Genomic DNA, 17046 nt, shown 5'->3' with positions numbered 1-17046 from the left:
AAGACTTAATAATTCCTTAAACATATTAATGCTCTTTGGCCCAGCAATTCTACTTTGAAAATAGCCAGATAAAAAACTTATGCAAAAGAAGTAAAAGCTTTTTTCACAAATAATTTTATGGTAGAGTCATTTATAAGAGAAAAACATCTGGAAATAACACAAATGCACAAGAATAAGACGTGTATTTTTGTAAACCAGGCTACGTTTAAAAGATGGAAGAGAGTAGAGCTTTTAAGAATAAGTGTGCCTTTAAAATGCTCATAACATGCTCATGGATCTAGTAATTCCATCCCTAGTAATTTATCTTAAGACAATAACCTAAAATGTAGACACAGCTATATACACAAAGGTTGATAAATTATTCATAAGATGGAAAAACTAAAATCAAGTTAAATATCCAACATCATTGGCATGGGAAAATATTTCTGTTGTAATATTAAGTGAAAAATCAGGATAAAATTTTATATTCTATATGATCTCAACTATGTAAAACAAAATTATACATGCATAGAAAAAAAGGCAAAGAAGTAAATGTATTAGAATATTAAACAGTGATTGCCTATGGGAGATAACTAATATTTCATCTTTTTAACTTATCTGTGTTTTTCAAAATTTATACTATGGGCATGTGCAATTTTTTAATAGAGAAAGTTATTATAAAAAGATGGTAAATATGCAAACTACATAGCAACATGAAGATTGTTTATGAAATAACATTAAGTGAAAAAAGATGTACATAAAAACTTACTGTGATTGCAATTATGTAAATATGTTTCTGCATATAGGCAAGAACTGAAAGGGAAAAATGTATAAATAGAATTAGGTTTTTTATTGTGCTAAGGCTGTGGGACTAGGAGTAATTTGTTTATCTCCTTTAAAGATCTCTTTAAAGTTGTTTTAATGATGTGCATGCATTTTTTGAACCATCTTCTCTGTGTGTGTTCACTGTGCTGCTAACTTTCTGGCCGTGAGGTCGGGAGTACCCTGGCTTGGCTTCACATCTGGTCCTGGCCCCTCTGGACTGGCTCCATAGGCTTTGCTGGCTCTAAAAATGTCCATGAAGCAGGAATAATGGCTAGTTTGGCCTCTCTTGTTCCTTTAGTCTTCAGAGGGGCTACATGTACATCATGCGGGACTTTAACTGGAGACAAAGCCCAAAGTTGTCATGTAATGGTCAGCAGGTTCAGTCACCATTTAACATAGGTATTGTTTTAACAAGGTTAAGAGGGGATAAATTTTTTTTGTGTGGATATTTGCAATCAGGAACAAATCTAGCTGTGATTTTTTTCTGGAAGTTTCTGTGATATTTTAAGGAAATCAATTGTCTCTCCAGAATGCAGCCTAGTTAGTGGAAAAGCCCCATGACTATGATGTCCCCAACATTTCACACTTTCCTTATCACCAGCAAAGTAGGTCAGCTTTAATTCTGTCTGAGAAAGAAGACTCTGTGGGCCAATATCACACATGAAGTAATATTTATATGTAGCAGTAGAAAAGGTAAAGGATTTAGGATCAGACAGATCTGTATTTGAATACTGACTCCATCACTCACTTATTAACTGTATTTATGTGGGCAATTCTAATCGAGCAGCATCTTCCTTTCTCATCTGCAAGTCAGGAAAGATGATGCCTGCCTTATGGGACAGTGGGGAGAATTATATGAAAAATACATGTAGAGCGCCTAACACAGTTCTGGCACTGAGTGCCAACATTTAGATGCTTCCTAAATGCTGTACTTTCAGTCTATACCATCAAAAGGTTAATGACCATTTGACAAGGGTGCCAAGATAAATCAACAGGGGAAAGAACAGTTTTTTTTTTTTTTCAACAAATGGTGCTAGCAAAACTGGACAATCACATGCAAAGGAGACAAATTGGAGTCTTATATCATATAAAAATAAACTCATAGGAGTAAATCTTTGTGACATTAGGCAATGTTTTCTTGGATATGATACCAAAAGTATAAGCAACAAGAGCAACGAAATAGATAAATTGAACTTTCATCAAAATAAAAAAAAAATTGGCTTTAAAGAACATCAAGCAAGTGAAAAGACAACCCACAGAACAGGAAAACATATTTGCAAATCATGTATCTGTACTCAGAGTATACATTTAAAAACTCTTACAACTCAATAATAAAAAGACAAACTATAACCTAATTTAAATGAGTAAGGGAAAATAACTTGACTAAACATTTCTCCAAAGAAGATATACAAATGGCCAATAAGCACGTGAAAATATGTTCAACATCATAAGTCTTTAGGAAAATGCAAACCAAAACTACTGTGAGATACCACTTTACACCCACTAGGATGACTATAATCAAAAGACAGATAATAAGAGAGGATGCAGAGAAATTAGAAATATCTTACATTGCTGATGAGAATGCAAAATGGCACAGCTACTTTAGAAAACAGTGGCAGTTTCTCAAAATGTTTACCTTAACATTTACCAAATGATCCAGCCATTCCATTCCTAGGAATATGTCCAAGAGAATGAAAAACATAGTTTTTACTTGCTCGCAAATGTCTATGGCGGCATTATTTACAGTAGCCAAAAATGTAAACAACTGAAATGTTCATCACTAGATGAATGGGTAAGCAAGTTGTGATATATCCATACAATGGAATATTATTTGGCAATAAAAAGGAATGAAGTACTGATACATTCTATAATATGGATGAACCTTGAAAACACTATGCTAAGTGAAAAAAATCCGGTCACAAAAGGCCACATACTGTACAATTCCATTTATATGAGATGTCTAGAATAGGCAAATCCATAGAGATAGAAAGTAAATTAGTGGTTGCCAGGGCCTAGGGGAAGGCAAAAATGGGGGGTGACTGTGAATGGGTACAGAGTTCCTTTTTGGAGTAATAATAATGTTCTGGAATTAGTGGTTATGATTGTACAATTCTGTGAAGGTACTGAAAACCACTAAATGGTGTACTTTAAAGGATGAATTTTACTGCATATGAATTATATCTCAATAAAGCTGTTATTTTTTTAAATGCTATGACCAACACTTTTAACTTGATGGTGGGAACATAAAATCTTTCTAGAAGTGTGAAAAGGTATAATCATCATTGCCAAATATTCTAACTCTTCTCAATGCAGTGCCCTTCCCTGTAGGAAGATTCTGTATCTCTACCTTGTTGAATTAGAAGTGGTCATATGACTTGCTTTGATATAGGAAATCTGGGCAAAAGTGACCCCTTCTAAAAATTTTTAAGAGAAGGTACATGGTTCACCATCTCTCCCTTTTCCCTCTGCCATGATTACCCATATGTCAGGTGCTGTCAGCACTTTTCTGCAACCTCACATATTCTCCTGGCACTTATTATTTCTGCACATATTGAATACTTTCCAATTGCCGACATCTGCAAACCTCTCCTGAGGGCTTTCTTGGGCCACAGGAATCTGCTATGTCCATACATTGAGCAGATTGGAAGTGTCAGGGAATTAACACCCCCACCCTCACTCCCACTCCTTTGCCCCTAAGGGATAACTCTGAGGCTTATTTTCCACACTGACTTCCAGGGTTTCCCTGTAGGACTAAATTCCACTTGCCGTCAGTGGTAGCTTGCTTGATAACGAATCTTTCTTAGCTTTCTTTATTTTCTTATATCACTTCCCCACCTCCCGCCAAGGTCTCTGGGATCACCTCCCAAATAAACTACTTGCATTAAAATCTTTGTCTCAAGTTCTGCTTCTTAGGGAACTCAAACTAAGACACAGAGCAATGTTCCAAATAAAGGATGCTTGGTCAGCCTGAGTGCCAGAGTAAAGACGAAGTAGAGCAGAACCGACTCCAAACCATGAGAGACATGTACCAAAAGTAAAAAATAAACCTTTATTTTTTAAGTCTCTGTAATTTTGATGTCATTATTACTCTGGTGTAACTTAGTCTGTCATGATTAGTGAACTATGTATAACTTTTCTTAGTAATTCTCATTCTAGGAATTTTTCCTAAAGAAATAATTAAAGATGCACACAAAAATCTTTATACAAGAATGTTCATTGTGGTATTATTTATAATTAAATCATCAGGGACAATTTAATATACAATAATAGATAAATTTAATATAGAATGCTTTTCAGCTATATAAAAGTCCCTCTGAGAATATTTAATAATATTGAAAAAATGTTCACATTATATTCCTATATAGTTTATATAGGATCATTATAATTTTATTTTTTTTAATTACATATATATTTGTATATACACGTGCAAAAAGTAACTGTCTCTCTTTTTTAAAAATATTTATTTATTTATTATTTATTTTGGCTGCACTGGGTCTTAGTCACAGCCTGAGGGATCTTCATTGCAGTATGCGGGATCTTTAGTTGTGACATGCAGACTTCTTAGTTGTGGCATGCGGATGCTTAGCCATGGCATGCAGACTCTTAGATGAGGGATGCATGCGGGATCTAGTTCCCCAACCAGGGATCAAACCTGGGCCCCCTGCATTGTGAGCATGGAGTCTTACTCACTGGACCACCAGGGAAGTCCCAAAAAATAACAGTCTCTTTCATCAATCTGGTGATAAAAGTCTTACTTGGATAGGAGAAAAATATTTCTTCATACTGCCTCCCTTCTGCTGAAGAGGTTATAGGAGAATAAACTTTCCAAAAAGTAAGAAAAAAAACTATAGTTGGACTTCTAGGCCAAGTGACTAAATAAGTTCATGGTTCAATAAGCCCATTCATTCCCATCAAATAGTAATATTGAATAATATGTGAAAAAAAGAAATGAAAATATATAGTTGGGCTCCACTGCAAGAGACATATCTCCATGAAGCTGAAAAGTACAGAAATGCAAAAGGATACATGCTCCTGAGGCTACTTGTTTGTTGAGATCTGGATATAGCAGCAGGCAGTAGCAGCTGAAAGTTGGACTCCTATGAGCCTCCTAAAAGTGCTCTATAGGAGATGAGGATCAGAGACAAGCTCTTCTGCTTAGAACAAGGATCTAGGGTGGGGCTCCCCTGTCATGAAAGAAGCCTAGGAAAAAAAAAGTCTGCTGCAGAACTTTCTGGGAGAGAGCTCCTGTGTGCTGTAGGCCTAGAGAGGCAAGGAATATAGACAAAGGGAACAGAAGCAATGTTATACTATCCTGCTGACTTTTTGTCACTGGTTCTCCATATCTCCAATATTTACCAGGTCCTATACTGAAAATATGGGTAGAGTCAACTGCAAAATCCACCATATAGGGATATGTGAGCAGAGTGGGAGTTTGCAGGGGTTGGGGGGAGGGGTGGTGGTGGGGAGAGAGAGTAACAGAAAACTTCCTTCCCAAAGTGATATTACAAAGTAAAATTTCAAAACACATGAAGAAATTAAATGCTAAAAATGATACTAAACAAAATCAACAGTTATAACTTGAATTCACTCCAGATGAAACTTACTTTATAGAACAAAGATTTTAAAATAAGCATATTGAAGATGTTCAAAGAAACAAATGAAAATGTTAAAACAGAATAAGAAATTATGAAACAGAACAGACAGAAATAAAACAAGAGCAGGTGGATATGAACAAAATTAGAAATCTTGGAAATTAAAAATAATCACTGAAATATTGAAAAAGACAGGAAAATAATCCAGACTAGATATGGTCAAAAAGTGAATTTATGAATTCAAGTTACTTGTGGGGAACTCAGAATCAGTGCAGTAAAATTAAATGCTAAAAATCATGAAAAATTAGTAAAAAATCATGGAGGGCCACTTGAGAGACTCCAACATTCATCTAATAGAAATTATTGAAGAAGAGAGTCAAAGGAATGAAGAAAAAGCAACCTTTGAAGGGATAATTTGCCAATAATTTCTCAGAATTAAAGAAAGACATAGACTCTCAGGTAGAAAGACTACTTACTCAGAGTACCAAGCAGGGTAAACAGAAATAAATTCACATCCAGACACACTAAAATGAAAAAGCAGAGCATGAATATCAAAAGGAAAATCTTTAAACCTACCCAAGAAAAGATAACTTACCATAAACAAATAATGGCAGACTTCTTATTAGCAACTGTGGATGTCAGAAAAAAATGAAAAAAAAAAGTTCAAAGAATGGAGGGAAGTCCTCCTCAAGTTAGAATTTATACATAGCCAAACTATCATCCCAAAGATAAGTCAAAATAAGAACATATATAGATTAAGATCGTTTCTCATGGACTCTCACTAAAACAGCTATTAAGGGGTCTACTTTAATAAGGTAACAGGAAAATCTTGAGATGCAATAAACAGGAGAACACAAAAATTTATAAGCTGTGTAGGAAAAGTCAATTGGCTCTTCATCATCATCATCATCAGCATCATCATCATCATCATCATCATCATGTGTAGTTGCTAATATGTGGAAGAAAGAATGAACTAGTTGAATGATGCTGAGATAATGGGTTATCCATAGGTAAACAACAAATTAAATCCCCAGCTCATATCATACACAATGATCAGTCCTAAATGAGATAAATACCCAAGTGTGATGTAAAACTTGACAATTTTTAGAATACAGGAGAATATGATATTCAGGTAGGGAAGGATTTCTTAAATAAGTCATAAAAGCAAAGCTCATAAAGCAATATTCATACATTCAACTACACTAAAATAAAGAAAAAAAACTTCCATAAATCAAAATACATCATAAATCAAAAACCACAAGTCACGATCTGGGGTAAGATATTTGCAATGCATGTTAAGTGACAGAGTATCAACATGCACAATAACAAAGAATTAAAAATCAATAAAAAGAAACAACCCAAGAGAAAATTGACAAATGATATGAAAAGTCAGTTCACAGAAGAAAGCAAAGCGGTCAATAAACATATGAAAAGATATTAAAACCCACCAGTAATCAGGGAAACACATATTATAAAACAATGGGATAACATTTTACATTTATCATGATGACTGGTAAAAATTTATGTCTGATGATTCCAAATGTGGAGGATTCAGAGAAATGGAAACTATTACACTTTGCTGTTCTTATACTTTGAAGTATAAATTTGTTCAACTACTTTAGAAAACAACTGGCCATTACACAGTAAATTTGAAGATGCATGTAATCAGTAATTCCTCTCCTAGTTATATGCTCTAGATAAATTCTCAGACTTATGCACAAAATGCTCCAAGTTGTATTATTTAAAATTGCAAAAAACTGGAAATAACCTAAATTATGATCAATAAAATGGAAAAAGAAATTGTGATGTAATCATAAGTGGAATACTATATAGCAGTTAAAATGATTGAACCAGAGCTACATGTATTCTATTAATGAATCTCTACAGTATAATAAGTAAGGGAAAAGTTCAGTATGACATTTATAGTGTGATATCACTTACAGGAATTTGTAAAACAATACCAGTTATACCAGTCACATTTTTGGATATATAGATATAGAAAATCATTGAATTTATTACAGTGATTACCTACAGAGTGAAGGGAGAGAGATGCAATCAGCTAGGAGTACAGAAAAGTCTCAACTAGATCTATAATTTTTTTAATAGGGGACTCTGTAGCATATATGGCACAATGTTGATATGATAAAGCCAAGCTGTTTGGTGGTGAGGGGGGCAATAAATGACTCTTCATTTTATCTCTGCTCTTTTCTGTGAATTCAAAATTATTCAAGATGAACAAAATAAGAGTTTAAAGAAGATAACACAGATTTTTAAGGCTTCTAAGTTCCCAGCCAGCATTTCTGAAGGCTCCTAGCTGATGAGGAGTGGCAGCACCAGACTGCAGGTCTGTGTTGAGGATGGTCTGGTGATGAGCGCAAACAAGCTAGTACCTCCCACTGGCATCCCCAGAGAGGTAGCATGCCCCTTGCTAGCTGTAGCAGCTTCTGGTGAGGCGGGGAATGGAGATGACTTTGAAAGTGAGAGACAGTAACAGTAGAGGGAAGTGATTTTGACATGGACTAGAGTTGTTCAGGTAATACATAGCCTAAGGGTCTTTCCTAACCTTTCCAAGTCATGACACACATGGATAATATTTGGTACACTGGAGTACAGGCTACCACCTTGGCGCCTCAGTTATCCTGGGACCTACCTGTACCCCTGAGAGATGAGTGGATCAATATATCACAAGTGTATATCTTACAATATCACACAAATGTAGCCCACTTGCAGTACTGTATACTCGTGTGACGCAACATGACTTTTGAGAAGCTTTGACCCAGAAAATAATCTTTTCTCATCTAAAAGTAGGGAAAATTATAAACCATTCCAAACTCTGGCAGTGCTTAACAGTTTGCCCAAAAAGAGTGCACTGAGAGTCACAACTATTCTGCTTGAATTTGTTCTGTAGCAATTAGGAACAGAAAGAGCTGGTGCAAAAGAAATGCAGTTAACAGAGTCTAAAAGTCTCCTTCTAAAGCAACTGAAGACAGATCGAGAAACCTCTCCAATTCCTATGTCAGCATCATACCAGGGTGTGACTAGATGAGACTGGGATGTGAAAGCAGGCAATCTGGGTCAGCATTTGTGGAGCAGAACAGAAAACAATCATGAAGGAAAGCAACTAACTGGATGGGACAAGGATAATCACTTACCAACACCTTAGTGGGAAGGGATTGGTAGGTCACACAACTGAGCCATTCTAATTATATTAGCCCATGCTTTGGAATTTCTATATATGTTAATTATATACTTGTTAAACACAGTTCACTCTATGGGTTAGATTGAACATTTTCAAACCAGTTCATCTTTGTTCTTCTGAAGTCTCAAGTTCAAAGAGATCTATCAGGTGTAAATGTAGTAAGGCCACCTGAACTGGGTGGATCCAAATTACATTTGCAGTCATTGTCTTATATCTCAGTTACATAGACAGATAACCAGCCTTTGTGCTAAGATAGTGCCTGCAGAGGACAATTTCTCAATCTCCTTGTGAGCCAATTGGCCCTGGACACAGCAACAGGCTGGGTGGTAGGCAGGATGACATGGCACAGCTATATTGGTTACTAAAATACTGAAATACCTCCATGTTTATTGGTAACTAGCCACTCCTAGAGCTCCCCAACCCTGCCAGGTGACCACTCCCCCACACCAGTCCCTTCCGCAGGATGCCATCCCCCCACAGTCCGGTAAACAAAGTGTTAATGCCCAGCACAGTAGAGGGCCACCGGGGCCATTAAATATTTAGAACATCACCAATAAATGAAGATGGACCACCATACCCACTCCTGAATGCTCACTGCTGGCACCATCATCTCCTTGGATTCCAAGAGAGAACAGCATCTCTTGTTGGCCAGTTTTGCCTCAAGTTCCCAAATTGAAATAAAATACCTTCTGGTAAAACTAAACAGCTCAACTTCTCTCTGGGCTATATGCCAGACCGAGGGGAAGGAAAGGAGCTTTAAATCCCAGGGCCATAGCTTTGCTGTGGGACTTGTCCTTCCTAAAGGTGAGTGACAAGAGTCACAGGAGACCAAACCTGGTCACTTCCCCAGACTGGCCTTTCCTCATTAACTGTCCTCCCTTCATTCCATGCCATCTACCAGGCAGTTTCCCCATTCCCCATGATTTTAAAACTTATTTCTCAGGAGACCAGGGCACTTCCTTGACACTTGGATCCACTGAGTGATCTGGGGAGAACCTGGCCCTGGAATATGCAGCAACATCATAGTATCAACCCTGCCATCTGCAGAGTCAAGACAAGGCAGCACAGAGCTGGGGAAGAGAAAAGAAACTGCCTGTGGGGTAGAGGATGGGGGAGAAGGATCATTCATGACACAAGAATTCTGCTGTCCATTCAGGAAGCCAAAGGAGGAGGGCAGGAATTGCATTTGGATAGACAACCAGGCATCGCTCTGGGAAATAAGGGAAAAGCCCAAGCAGAATGGCCACACCTACTCACCAGGGCTGGTTATCGTCAGGAGGTCTAGGTGCCGCTGTTGCTGCAAAAGAAAACACATTGTGAGAGCACTGATTCAAGCCAGAGCCAAACTTGTTGCTTAGCAGGTCAGGGTGAACATGCAAAGGGGATGTTCAGACACGCAGAGCAGGTTGTATTGCGGAGGACGTGGTATCACAGTTCTGCAGGGAGGCCTTGCACCCTAGAGACAAGGGGGAATGGACAGCCTTTCTGGTCAGAGCTGAAAGGGCCTTAGAGACCTTCCAGTCAAACCTATCTTATACTTAGGGAAAATGAAGTCCTGAGAGGAATGTGGCTTACCTATAGCCACAAAGAAAGTTCCTTTCCAGACTCCCAGCCATGGCTCACTCCTCTGTACCAGGCAGCCTTAGATTTCTCTTTGGTCACACTGGCTATACTGGTTAAGTGTCGGATATCCTGGCAACCCTCTTTGCCTTGGGTCCTTAAGTCACTGTCACTCTCCTGATACTCCTTTCTAACCAAGATACTCCTGGGGGCTGGTTTATTTATTAAATCTGCTCAACAATGCTATGACAATTTCAATTGCTGATGATCAAACCATTACTTTTCTAACTGAATCCTCATCTCTCTGTACCATACAACATTCAAAGAAAATAGTATTTGTCAGGTGCACTAGCCCATATAGATGAAGTTGCTCTTGTTTGGAGGCAACTAGCCTTGGCCCCAAGGGCTGAGGTGGTCAATATCTCAGTAGGCTCGTCCCCTATCACACCATACTTATGGAGAAGCCTAGTCCTGAAATGGATGTCATGGGAACCTGAGGGTGGAGAAGAGGGTATTGTAGGCTGAGGATGGGGCAGTGGTAAGCAACTCTCTTAAAGACAAGTGAGGATTCCTTAAGCCTCAGTCAACCTCAGTCTCTTTCCTACACTTGATTTTCCATTAACAGCAATTTCCATTAATATGTAATTTTTTTTTTTCTTAAAAAGGGGTCCTAACAAACTTCACTTTGAGAACCACTGCTTCAAGGATACACATTGCAGGAGCTTCTGATTATCTGGTACTTCATCCAGTGGGTCCTTTGCCATATTTCACCTCACCTACATTTCCCTCTTTATCTTGCCTCTCTCCTAGAATGGCTTCCTGAAATTCTGCTTAAGCAGAAAGGAGAAGGCAGCAACATTTTTTGAGTACCGAATATAGGCCAGGCACAGTACCAGGCACTTTGATGTGTCATTTCTTCTTACACTCTTGGCAATCCTACAGGGTTGGTAATGTACAACAGAGGGACATGGGGTTCAGACAGGAGAAATGATCTGCCTGAGACCACATCTTCATTGAATGAGAGAGCCTGGATTAGAATTCAGTCAGTTCTAATCTTGGCTTGAAAGTCCAAAATATGATAATGCACAATAAATCACTCAGCATGATGCCTGGTACTTAATAGGTACTTAATAAAAAGAGCTATTTCTGTACTGATGCTTTGTTATTATTATAGACCATATGACCCTTGGTTTATAAAACCTGCCTTGCCCCTTTTCATAGAATTATTGGTACCAGAGCTCAAAGGTCATTGAGTCTGACCTACCACCAGTATAGGAATCCCCTCAGCAATGTCCCCACCAGTTGTATGAACTGATTCTGTTTTATCCCTTTGCCTGACAGGGAACTCACTTTTTGTCAGTTAAAAATTTTTTTTTCTGTTTTTTTTGGCCATGCCACACGGCATGTGGGATTTTAGTTCCCCGACAAGCAATTGAACCCATGTCCCTAAATAGCTCTACTTTGAGCAGGGTTAAAAGCTGCTTCCTTATGAAATCATCCCTGTTTCTAGCTGCTTCAGCCCATGACAAGTTTGGAGATCTGAAGAAGATCTGTGTCATCTTCTCTCCTGGTTAAATATTCCCAGTTCCTTCATCCTTTCCTTATAAGACCTGGTCTCAAATCTCCTGGCCCTTGTGGTCCCCTCCTCTTCCATTTCAATTTGATCTGTCCCAGTCAAAACTTCCTTAAGATCTCTCTATCCCTTGCTTTAATGATTTTTCAGGGCCCTAAAAGCAGGTCTGTATCCTTTCATAGCCTTCTCAGTCACACATCCCTGTTTTACTGCCAGCTCATAATTCATTCCAGTTGACATTTTCAAGCAACAGTGCAACTCCAAGATGTCACTGACCTCCACTGTGAGCACACATCCTCATGCTGAAATGAGACACACACACCCACATATGCAAGCTAGAAGGACTGCTGGAGCCAGACTGCCTTCTTTCCCAGTCACAGAACCAGGCTAGTGGGACAATTGGCTCACGCTGCCCTTGCCAAGGCCAGCCTGTGAGGCTAGGCCCTTCCCTCATACACGAGGAAGGAAGACAATGTGTCCTTCTATTTTTCCATAAGCTTGGTTTAGTGGCAATTGCCATTGGCGAAGGAGGTCCATTTATCAGAAAAGTGTCTATTTCCTAATTCAGATCTATCTCTAAATGGTGATTCTGTGTCCAGGGTCCAGGAGAGAAAAAAGGGAAGAAAACCTGACAGGAACACGGACAAACCTGGCCGTATGTCTTAGCTCCTCTCTGTGGTTTTGGAAAACTTACTGTTATGTCTCTGGCCTTGAACTTCATACCTCTAAAATGAGTGAGTGAGACCGAAATACTGGCAGTGACTCTGAGTCAAATGCAGCCAGACACTGTGCTTGTGGGCTCCCCTTCCGGTGTAGAGTTCTCTGTGCACGCCTGTAGCCAGGACCCTGGGGGCTAAATGACAGAGCTGAGAATTTAAAAGAACAAATTTTAAGCTAACCTCTCACACAGCAATTTTCTGTGCTTGTGTGTCTTCCTCACTAGCTGAGGGGCATCTTAAGGGCCTGGAAACATCTATTATTCAGTCCATGGCACACAATAGCCCTCAGTAAACATTGCTAAACTCAGCTGAACCATTCCTGGAATGCACATTATCCTTTCAAATCCCCGTGCCTTTGCTCATGCTGGTCTCTCTAACTAATCTCCTGAGATCTTCATGGAGCTCCCTCCTCACATCTCAAGACCTCCATGAGGTCTTCTCTGCACCTCAGCTCCCAGACCTAACCCCCTTCTCTCCTTTCCTCAGAACAGAATATTTCACACTTTGTTCTTCCAACGCATCTTGTAAAACCTAACTAACTTTTGTATCACGCTCTGTCTTTTTTTTTTTTTTTTTGCGGTACGCGGGCCTCTCACTGTTGTGGCCTCTCCCGTTGCGGAGCACAGGCTCCGGACGCACAGGCTCAGCGGCCATGGCTCACGGGCCCAGCCGCTCCGTGGCATGTGGGATCTTCCCGGACCGGGGCACAAACCCGTGTCCCCTGCATCGGCAGGTGGACTCTCAACCACTGCGCCACCAGGGAAGCCCCTCATGCTCTGTCTTAATTATCTGTTTCCTTCTCTGTTTCTCTCATGTGGTCTTTACTTGAGGATAAGACTATGCCATTTCATCTCTATATTTCCATTGCCCAGCACAAAGGCTGAAAGGAATGCTTGATGCCATCTAGTTCAAATGATTCAACTATTCCATTATTCCTTCTGCAACAACCCTGTTAGGTAGGAATTCATCAGCATGGAAAGTAAGCATGCCCCTTCCTCTACAGGACTTCCCCTGGTCACGGCTTTGGGGATTCCTGCCTTTATGATTTTGCTCCTGCCATCTCAGCAGCAATATTATCTATCCACCTCCTCTGGAGACCTTCCTTCCTTTACTCCCACCCATAGGATCACTGTCTTTCCTGGACTCCTACAGCTCCTACTGTCTGTACCACTCCTGTGGTGATGAATTAAATCTAACCTGGTGACAAACCCCTTTAACCTACAGTTCACAGACATATGTGTGCACCACCTAGTGGCCCAAGCAGATAAGTGTAGACTACTGTTTTAACCTGTAGCTCTTAAGATAGGATTACAAAGTCTGCATGTTCTATATGCAAATAAAAACAAAAGTGTACATTCAAGAATCACTGTGCAATAGTGAGGGTGGGAGGGAGACGCAAGAGGGAGGGGATATGGGAATATATGTATACGTATAGCTGATTCACTTTATTATACAGCAGAAACTAACACACCATTGTAAAGCAATTATACTCCAACAAAGATGTTAAAAAAAAAAAAGAATCACAACAGTTTGAACCTAAGATACTAAAATATCCAAATAATTCACTCAAAGTCCTTAAGAAATAAAAGGAATAAACGAAAGAGAAAATTTTCATTACTAAACGGTGTGCCTAGTATAATCATTTAGGATCACCAGCAGAAACTGTTTGGCATTTATTACAATAGGGCACATGATTTGTGGAATTTGACCAATAATAGAAAACTAGTTATATAAGAGGGGAGCATGGTGGACATAAAGAATTACCAGATTATTTAAATTAGTTACCAACTGAGAGACATAAGGGCCTTTTACATGGAGGTGATATATTACCTAACCGCCTGGATGGTAGAATGTGCAATGCTAGTTGGAGGAAATGAAGGTAGCTAGCTAGGCAGCAGGTTTGGTAGGCTGACAGGACCTGCTGGCTGAGGGCTGAGCAGCTGAACCATTAGCTAACCATAAGCTACAGTCTCAGGAAAGCAGGCCCTTCACATGTGTGGTAGTGGTACCGTGTGTGTGTGTGTGTGTGTGTGTGTGTGTGTGTTTTGAGGAGTGGGGGGAACATTTCTCCTCAGATAAAGGAATTCTAAACCTACACAGAGGGTAATGTGTCCAAGTGTGCCTGTATGGTATTCCATGGATTCCTGGCGGAGTGTGGGTATACCAGGGTTGGGTCAGTTAGGAGGTAATGTGTGGACTCCTGGCTGTGTATGACACTGCATCCAGCTTTCCCTGGTAAGAGTGGTGTCTCATAAACATTCAGAGGAAACCCATTTCTGTGTTTAACCAATGTGTGGTTGATGCAGAGTCATGACTCCATAAAGACCATGGGGGCTGGAGGTTCCAAGGTCAATAGGAGCAATCTCTGAATTTGGTGCCAACCAAGGATGGCAGAAGCATCTGTAGTGGATGCTTAAGGAACTGTCTATCAGCATCCTTGTTCCAAGGGTCATCCATATTCCTCTGTTCATCCAGTGGAAGCTATTTTGTTAATACAACACTGCTTCACCTCTGGTCACAGTTGACAGCCCCAAGGGTAAAAGTACTGAAAGGTGGGTCGGTTAGGAACCTCATCTAGGAGTTTTGGATGTTTTGTGATTTCAATTATTCTCAATGAAAACTATTGTTGTCCAACATTAAAGAATCTATCTTTAAAATTTTTGTAATAATGAAAGTAATACATGCTTATTTTTGTCATTTTCCAAATTTCCAGAAAATACAGAAAGTAAAAATGAATGAAATCCCACCACTGAAAGAGAAGCACAGTTAGCATTGTTTTGGTGTATTTTTTTTTGTCATCTTTCTTGCTTGTGTTTATTTAACAAGGTCATATTTATATATAAAAAATGAAGCATGTTTTAATCTTGTGCAGCATTATGTTATTTTTTTTTTGGCCTCAGGATGAGTCTTTAAAGTATAAAAATGTAAGTCACATACATTTATTGTTATGTGACAACTCTTGTTGCTGTGATTTTGATTCTAGTCCTTTTTCGGGGAAGGTGGTGTTAGTAAGACATCAAGAGAGAACTACTGAGTTATTCTGTCACAGGAGACAGTTTGAAAAGCCCAGCTACTGCAGCCTAGTGATGTAAACAAAGTCCTCTGAATCTGCGGAGACTCTTCCAGGCAATATCCAACCTGCAAGATACTCTTTTCTTCATGTCTGAAGCCCTCCTCCCTGCAGTTACACAAAGTATTTTGTGGAAAGAGCTCCAAACTCAAAATCAGACAGACAAACATATGAATCCTGACTCTACCATCTTTGAGCTGTTATCCTAGGCATGTTACTTAAGCTAGTTGGCAATTAGGTATCCCATTCATAAAAAGAGTGTAGACCAACCTCCAGGAGCCTAACAGGAAAGAGAAGCTGAGAGAAAGAAGAAGAATCATTCACAGGTGAGGGGGGTCGGGTGGGAGGTGTCAATAGGTAGAATGGGAAGCACACTGGTTGGAAGCTAGGATTTCTGAGTGCCTCTCTAGCTGTGCCCCACCTCAGGCTGAGACTTTGGGCTTCTCACCATCTGGTACCTAGCCTTTTACAACAGCATCTTAACTGGTCTCCCTGCTTCGAGTCTTGCAAACTGCTGCTGCAGCTGGAGTGAACTTTCTAGAATCACATCTGAAAACTCACCAGGGCTCCTACAGAATAAAGTTTAACCATTTAGCTGCTGTTGGAGGACTTCTGTGACCCAGCTCCTGCCTCTTTTCTCCTGTTCCTTCAGACTCTGAGCTCCAACCATGATGAGCCACTTCCAGTTCCCCAAATTTGCTGTGCCCTCACCTCAAGGTCTTTGCACATGTTGTTCCCTCTTAGAACGACAACCCAACCAGATTTACCTGGTTAATTCCTACTTGTTATTCAGCTCTCCACTCTCATGCCACCTCTTCTGTAAAGGCTTTCTTGACTTGCCAAGGCTGGACTGGATCTTGTCCTTATCCCTCTGACCCTCCCTATCAGAGCACCATCACACTGCATCTCCCTGGCTTGTTTACTCCTCCATCCTTTCCACTGGCTGAGTGATCTCCCTGAGGGCAAGGGCTGTGCCATTATTACTTCATTCCTCTCAGGGACTAGCCCAGTGTCTGACCAACAGATGATAACAAAGATCTGCTGATCACTGGTTATCAAGATGAGAACTAGAGAAGTTCCTACAGAATTGATCATCAGAAAAGGTCTTTAGTTTTATCCCCTTCTCTCTCAAAAGACACACACACATTGGACCCATAATTTTTCTCAAAACCCTCTCTGATTCTGTCTTGGTGACCTAGGGATTAGACCACTGAGAATTTGGCCATCTTCATCTGGATGGGTAATTATGAAGCTACCGTTAAAAACGGGGTTTTCATTTTCATCACGAACTGCATTGCAATTACTTCTCGGAATGAGAAAGGAACGTGGTGTTCCAGGAGATCAGGGACTGGTTTGATGTGTGAGGTTCTATGTGGTAGAAAAGAACAGTCACTGATTATGTGTTCTGTTTTGCTTTTTCTGTTTTGTGCAGGATAGCTATTAGGGGAAAAATCAGTCTTTCATGGCATAGACTGGAGATAATTTAAATAAGAGGACCAGTAATCCCTGTGCATTTTCCTGTCACTCCA

General features: G+C 39.7%; 1 protein-coding gene across 1 annotated transcript in view; it reads right to left on the bottom strand.

The window, feature by feature from the left end:
- AGBL4 (AGBL carboxypeptidase 4) overlaps nucleotides 1–17046 on the bottom strand; it is a gene marked incomplete at both ends in the record, with an annotated part of 1399565 nt that overhangs the window by 343631 nt on the left and 1038888 nt on the right. The window contains one exon of the mRNA XM_081220343.1: nucleotides 9853–9892. Within this exon, the coding sequence (XP_081076469.1) occupies nucleotides 9853–9892 (40 nt within the window). The remainder of the gene's footprint in view (nucleotides 1–9852; nucleotides 9893–17046) is intronic.

Source organism: Mesoplodon bidens, assembly GCF_964165515.1.
Source record: "Mesoplodon bidens genome assembly, chromosome: 2".
NCBI classification, from domain to species: domain Eukaryota; kingdom Metazoa; phylum Chordata; class Mammalia; order Artiodactyla; family Ziphiidae; genus Mesoplodon; species Mesoplodon bidens.
This window is presented reverse-complemented; position numbering and strand designations above follow the sequence as displayed.